At 53.2% G+C, this 7,337-nt stretch overlaps 1 protein-coding gene across 1 annotated transcript; it reads right to left on the bottom strand.

Moving 5' to 3' along the window:
• Positions 1-12: 12 nt before the first annotated feature.
• Positions 13-5,919, bottom strand: LOC113409206 (C-type lectin domain family 2 member E-like; the record flags this gene model as incomplete). The annotated part of the gene is made up of 3 exons (XM_026662879.1): positions 5,790-5,919; positions 1,822-2,006; positions 13-122 (listed from the first exon to the last, which is right to left on the bottom strand). Coding segments are annotated over exons 1-3 (425 nt in total), but the record flags the coding sequence as incomplete, so codon positions are not given.
• Positions 5,920-7,337: the final 1,418 nt, after the last annotated feature.

The raw sequence follows: 7,337 nt of genomic DNA, 5'->3' as shown, positions 1-7,337 counted from the left end.
AAAGGGACGCACAGGTTGTTGAATATGGTACCGTTGGTCCACTTCCACGGCTGGCCCTGGCCTTGTTCCCTATGGAGGCCAATCCAGCGGTAAGGGATCCCACTATAGCGCAGCATGAAATTCTGTGGATAAGAACACACACATTATATCCTTAGCTGTGTTACAACCGCCTTCACGGGGATCAGGGCCCCCATGCGCTAGGTGCTGCACACACAGAAAGCTGGTCCCTCGCCCAAAGAGCTGCCAGTCAAACTACACAGGGCAAAGGGGTTCAGATTTTTTGCTCAGGAAAAATTTATTTAAAAAGCCCAAATACTTCCTCCTCCCCCCATTTTGTACCTCCGGGGGTTTCCTCCCATTTTCTTACAGTTTCCCAACTTTGGGGAATCATAGAAATGAATGGCTGGAAGGGACCTCAAGAGATCATCAAGTCCAGCCCCTCATGCTCAGGCAGGACAAAATACACCTAGACAATCACCTCCCATGTCTTACATACAACACTCCTGTTCATACACCCCAGGATGAGATTCGCCTTTTTCTCAGCTGCATCACATTGTCGACTCAGTCATATTTGTGATCCACTGGAACCCCCAGATCCTTTTCAGCAGCACTACTGCCTAGTGAGTTTTTCCCTATTTTGCCTTCATGCATTTGAGTTTTCCTTCCTAGGTGAAGTACTTTGCACTTGTCTTTATTGCTGGTTAAATTATATAGATATAGATAGTGTGGCAAAGTTCCTCCTCTACCTTGGTGGGTCTTGCGCTTATTGGCGGATTTGCTCACCTCAGTGATCTTCCCCTCTGGTGGAACCCACAGTCTGGGTCAACTCCTCCTGTGTCTGATCAGGAGTTGGGAGGTTTGGGGGGAATCCGGGCCCACCCTCTACTCCGGGTTCCAGCCCAGGGCCCTGTGGACTGCAGCTGTCTAGAGTGCCTCCTGCTACAGCTGCATGACAGCTACAACTCCCTGGGCTACTTCCCCATGGCCTCCTCCAAACACCTTCCTTATTCTCACCACAGGACCTTCCTCCTGGTGTCTGATAACGCTTGTGCTCCTCAGTCCTCCAGCAGCTCACTCTCAGCTCCTTGCACCTCTTGCTCCCAGCTCCTCACACACACACCTCACTGACTAACTGGGAGGCTTTTAACTAGTTCCAGCCAGCCCTTGATTTGCTTCAGGTGTCCCAATCACTGTAGCTATCTCCACTGCCTTCTAGAAGGATCTTAATTGGCCCCAGGTGTCTTGATTAACCTGGAGCAACTGCCATTTGGTTACCATGGTACCAGGGATTTGTTTAGCATGGGGCTAACATACCTGTTCCTCACTACTTTACTGTAGCCATCTGGCCTTGACCCGTCACAATAGATAAAAACGAGGCATATACTTTTGAGATGAAAACGTTCCTTTCTTTTTCAGAGCAACATTTGCACTGTTTTCCTGCTGGGAAAAGTTTGGGAAATAGTTTTTTTTTTAAAGGTGGGTTTCCACACCTTTTTCCCCATGCTTTTTATTTTTTCTCCGTTTTTCCAGTATAAAATGATGTGGAAAAAGGAAAAAAAAAACGGGGGTAGGGTGAGGGGGAGGGAACCCCAAATTTTGAAAAATGAGATTTAAAAAACCCCAAACTGAAATGACATTTTGGGGGGAAATCAACTATTTTCTATTAAAAAATGTCAAATCCTGCCCCTGAATTTCCAATTTACAACCAGCTGCGCAGGGGGTTCAGTTCCTTGAATCTAGGAGCTACCTTAGGCCTTCAGGGGGCGCCAGGCTCTGGCATGTCCCTAGCTGTGGTTATGAAGGTTCATGTCTCTTCCTTACCAGCTCCGGCAGGGAGTCAATGGAAGCCAGGGAGGCGTTGAGGGAAGAGCAGTGGCTCTGGCTGGCGCTCCAGTTCCCTTCAGTCTCTGAGAAGTAGTAGCAGTTCCCTTGGTATCCCACCCAGCCACCCGGGCACGCAGCAGTGATGTGGCGCAGGCAGCTTGGGCAGGGGGGAGTCTTCTTTGCTGAAAATAAGCAAGTAGCACAGTGGTGAGAGATGGGCCTATCCCTGGTGTCTGTCTCTGCATTGGAATCCTGGCCAGAGAGGGCACTAAGACCACACGTCTCGGCCCTGGGTTGTCATTTTGCAGAGATCCCAAGACCAGAAGGGACCATTGTGATCATCTTGTCTGACCTCCTGCATCACACGGGTCTTAGAACTGCCCCAAAATAATCCCTCGAGCGGAGCTTTTACATCATCATCCCATCGTGATTTAAAAACTGTCAGTGATGGAGAATCCACCGCGCCCCTTGGTAACTCGTTCCGAGGGTGAATAACGCTCACTGTTAATAGCTGATGCCTTATTCCCAGTCTGAGTTTGTCCAGCTTCAACTGCCAGCCACTGGATCGTATTAGACTGAAGAGCCCAATGTTAAATATTTGTGCCCCATGTAGGTATTTGTAGAGTAGGATCAAGTCACCCTTTTAACCTTCTCTTGTAAATAGATGGAGCTCTTAGAGTCTATCACTATAAAGCAGGTTTTAATCCTTCTTGTGGCTCAGCATCAATTTATCAAGCAACAGAGGGTCCTGTGGCACCTCCCAATACTTCTGTTAGTCTTAAAGGTGCCACAGGACCCTCTGTTGCTTTTTACAGATTCAGACTAACACGGCTACCCCTCTGATACTTGACATCAATTTATCAACATCCTTCCTGAATTGTGGGCACCAGAACTGGACATGGGATTCCAGCAGCGGTCGCACCAGGGCCAAATCCAGAGGTAAAATAACCTCTCGGCTCCTACTCGAGATTCCCCTGGTTATACGTCCCAGGGTCGCATTAGTGCCTTTGGCCACAGTGCCCCACTGGGAGCTCGTATTCAGCTGATTATCCCCCATGACCGCCAAACCTTGGGGCAAGGGGTGAAAAATGGAAGGGCTGGCTGCATTTCATGGTCTCCCCCTTGATGTACCATCCTCAGTACACACATGTGACGGTTGCCACACCAGGGCTAGAACTGGGGCCCTCCAGAGCGAAGAGCGAGACCTGTAATATCAGAGCCGAGAGCCCCTAGGTGGGGCTAGAACAACTCATGTTCTCTGTGGCTGGGCCCAAAGGCCACACTCGCCAAGGCGTTCCACTCAGGCCACTAAAGCAGCCACTAAAACTGAGGGCGAAGGAGCCTAACAAGAGGGATGCGGGAAATGGTTTTCCCAAGATCCTGCAAAAACGTTCGAGGTTTCACAAAATTTTCCCTTCCTGAGTCGGGGAGAAAAGTCAAATATTTTCATGAACTGAAAAGCCAGAAATAATTTCAGTTCAGGTCAATGGAAACTTTTACCAGCCATGTGATTTCCCAACGCAAAGACGCATTAACTATCGGTAGAAATGCTGGCACGTGTACTGTAACAAAACAGCAAGTGTGGATGTCTGGCACATGTTGAAGAGATGCTGGCTTTGCACTTCCTGTATTCCGGGGCCATTCAGGGCCCTGACCTTCCCCTGGTGTGACTTAGAGCAGCCTCAGGGTTGCTCTAACTTACCCTCTGCTTCTCAGGCCACCTGGGAAGCACAGAACAGCTGTAATGCAGCGTGCTCTGGCCACAACCCCAACCCATCCCCTACACTCTGGGTGCAGAGCCCATACACCAGCTGGGGAGGCCCCTGAATTGGGGGGATTCTCAGAGGGCTCTTTGGATCCACCTTGAGTCCCCAGAATGGTGTAAAGTGGTCTAAGGATCCAGCCCAGAGTCTCCCACTCTCCACGCAGCCCAACCCGACCCCTACAGCGTGTTCCTCCCTGTAACCATTTCCTTGTGAAGGTCTGTTTGCCCAGTGAGGCCAAGCAGCCAGCCCCTCACTCCAGCACTGGCAGCTGTCACCGCACACTCCTTACAGCATCTTTCTTCGCTAAGGAATCCCGGGAACTCTTCGGTTCCTGGGGGCAGGGCGCACACACTCCAACACACCCTTTCCGCTGTGCCAGCGACACCCAGCCAGGAATGGGAAGAATTCGTACAGCGTGACAGATTCTCTGCGTCACGTGAGTTTTATGGAGGAGCTTTGGCACAGAAAAGAAATTCAGAAATGCTCCCAAAGCCACGAGAGACTGGCCGGGATCAGGGAACTGAATCCTCTGCCTGAGACTGCCAGTAGCATTTACACACAGTACGGCGGATGAGGGAGGAGGAACAACGATAAATAGATTGGAAACAATTTTCGAGACGCGCTGTGAGCCATGGCCACATGGTGGCACCCAAACCTACAACAGTTTAAGGTGAGACTGGGCGTTGGATGACACAGGGAGTGGGAGGCAGGGAGACCCACCCACTGCATCCCTGCACCGCTACCCAGGCCTGGGATCTAGTGGGGCTGCTTCCCAGGGGGCAGGGAATGGGGTTAAGCCCTTCCTCTTTGGGGGAAAGGGTCTGGAGAGAGATTTCCCCTCTGAAAAGGGGAATGTGCTTCAACGGAGGAGTCAGACCAGGGCAAAGATGGGGTGAGAACAGTAGCGTAGCTTGCGGGGTGCAGCACATTTTCTAAAAGTGGCGCCTTAGTTAGTATCGGCTTGTGCTCGCTGCAGGCTACCTGTGGCTGCCTCATCCATCTCTCTTCCCAAGTCCAGGCCGGTGCGGGGAGACGGGGTCACAGGGAACCCGCAGCCCTGGGGGGAGCAATCAGCTGCTGCCTGAAGCGCGCCTGGGCAGGCCACTTCACCACCATGGGCAGCCTCTACTGGCCCCAGGCTGCGCTGGCCGAGGGGCGCCTTTAGCCTCCCCATCCCCTGCCCCGGCTGTCAGGAAGTGGCGCCGGCAGCCCCGCGCTCTGAGCGGGATCCACGCGCCGGCCTCGCACCAAACTCATGTTAACCCCGCCGCTGCCGGTAGCGGGAGGGGGCTAGAAGTGACATGGTGAGGGGCGCCCGGCCCGGCCCGCGGCTCTCCCAGCTGCTCCCGCCCCACTGGGCGCTACAGGTCACTGTGCCGTGGCTGCAGGTCAGAGCGATTCTCAGGCGGCTCCTCCTCCCGCCCGGCTGCCAAGGAAGGAGGCGGAGAGCCCAACAACATGGGGAATCACCTGCGGCTCCTACCCGGTAGTGGCCGCTGCCGCCGCCCTGGCCCAGCTCCCTGCGCGGGGGGAGAGCGAGGGACGGGCTGGGCGAGGGGGTGGAGAAGAGGAGCTTGGCTAGAGGGGGGCGTGAGGGGCAAGGGGCTGCTGCGGGGATGTCAGCCTAGGCGGGAGCCTCTGGCTCTTTGCCGCCCAGCCTGAGCCGGGCAAGCGGGGGATGAGTTCGGGGCAGCCGGTGCTCAGCCTGGAGCGCAGAGACTCCCCCAAACTGCCCCACTGCCCAAGGGGCTCAGACCTGCCAGGAGCTGCATTCCCGGTCACACTGGCCAGCCGTGAGGGGTCAGAACCCCTGAGCAGAGCCGGGCCCTGTAACCCCGATCTAGGCTGTAACCCCCTCTGTTCCCTGCACACACACGGGGCTGGAACTGGGGGGGCTGCCGCACCCCAGGCTTGAAGGAGGGTGCAGCATGGCCGCAGCACAGCCGGAGGAGCCATGGGGGGGGGAGCGGAGCGGCCGGAGGAGGAGCCATGGGGGTGTGGCCAGAAGAGGAGCCAAGGGGGGGCGCCTTTTTAATGTTTGCTCCCCCTGCTCTTAGACCCTGGCTACGCCACTGGGTGAAAAGAGGCCGTGGGAAATGCAAGTGGGCACCATGATCTTGGGGCTAGGACAAGCAGTCAATGAAGAATCAGTGACAAGGGAGGGAGAATCAGCTGGGTTAGTAATGACCCTTCACTCACCCGCCAGTGCAATTATGGTGATGATCAATGCTGTGATGACAACAGTAACGGTAATTGGGATCCATTTATCTTTAATGCATTTTAGGCTGAAATCTGCAAAATAAAAAAAGATGAAAGGAGACGAAGGCATTTCAATAGCAAATGCTGCCAGAGCGTGAAAATGGTCGTGTTTTGCTAAGTGCTTCCATGAGTGGATAAATCTAGTTAATGATGATCAAGGGCATGGAACAGCTTCCATACGAGGAGAGACTACAAAGATTAGGGCCGTTCAGCTTAGAAAAGACACGACTAAGGAGGGACAGGACAGAGGTCTGTAAAGCCATGAATGGTGCAGAACAAGTGAACAGAGAAGTGTTATTTACCCTTCCCACAACACAAACACCAGGTGACACCTGATGAAATTAACAGGAAGCAGGGTTAATACAAACAAGAGGAAATACTTTTTCATACAGCGCATAGTCCACCTGTCATTGGATGTGGTGATGGCCAAAAATAACTAGGTTCCAAAATAGAATGAGCTAAGTTCCTGGAGGACGGATCCATCAATGGCCATTAGCCAAGATGGTCAGGGACACAACCCCATGCTCCTCTGACTGCCAGAAGCCAAGGCAGGGGTGGATCACTCAGGCCTGGTCTACACTACGAGTTTAGGTTGACTTTAGCAGGCTTAAATAGAATTAAGCCTGGACACGTCCACACGACGAAGCCCTTTCTTTCGACTTAAAGGGCCCTTTAAACCGGTTTCTTTACTCCACCTCCGACGAGGGGATTAGCACTAAAATCGGTCTTTGCGGTTGGATTTGGGGTAGTGTGGATGGAATTCGACGTTATTGGCCTCCGGGAGCTATCCCACAGTGCTTCATTGTGACCGCTCTGGACAGCACTCTCAACTCAGATGCACTGACCGGGTAGACAGGAAAAGCCCCGCGAACTTTTGAATTTCATTTCCTGTTTGCCCAGTGTGGAGAGCACAGGTGACCACGCAGAGCTCATCAGCACAGGTCACCATGATGGAGTCCCAGGATCGCAAAAGAGCTCCAGCCTGGACCGAACGGGAGGTACGGGATCTGCTCGCCATATGGGGAGATGAATCAGTGCTGGCTGAACTCCGTAGCAGTAAACGAAATGGCAAAATAGTAGAAAAGGTCTCAAAGGCCATGAAGGACAGAGGCCATAACAGGGACGCACAGCAGTGCCGCGTGAAAATTAAGGAGCTAAGGCAAGCCTACCACAAAGCCAGAGAGGCAAATGGAAGGTCCGGGGCAGAGCCGCAAACATGCCACTTCTACGCGGAGCTGCATGCCATGCTAGGGGGTGCAGCCACCACTCCCCAACCGTGTGCTATGACTCCCTCACTGGAGAAACACGCAACAGGGAAGCGGGTTCGGGGTACGCGAAAGATGATGATGAAGACAATGAAGATAGCTCACAGCAAGGAAGCGGAGAAACTGGTTTCCCCAACAGCCAGGATATGTTAATTGGGTGAGGGTGAGGAAGATTAAGGAAAACCTTAGATCCTGCAAATCCCACAAGAGAGAGTTTCCCCCC

The sequence above is a fragment of the Terrapene carolina genome, unplaced genomic scaffold (assembly GCF_002925995.2).
Source record: "Terrapene carolina triunguis isolate 2854851 unplaced genomic scaffold, T_m_triunguis-2.0 Scaffold31043, whole genome shotgun sequence".
Taxonomy (NCBI): Eukaryota; Metazoa; Chordata; order Testudines; family Emydidae; genus Terrapene; species Terrapene triunguis.
Note: the sequence above shows the minus strand (reverse complement) of the source record. Positions and strands in the feature narration are given on the sequence as shown.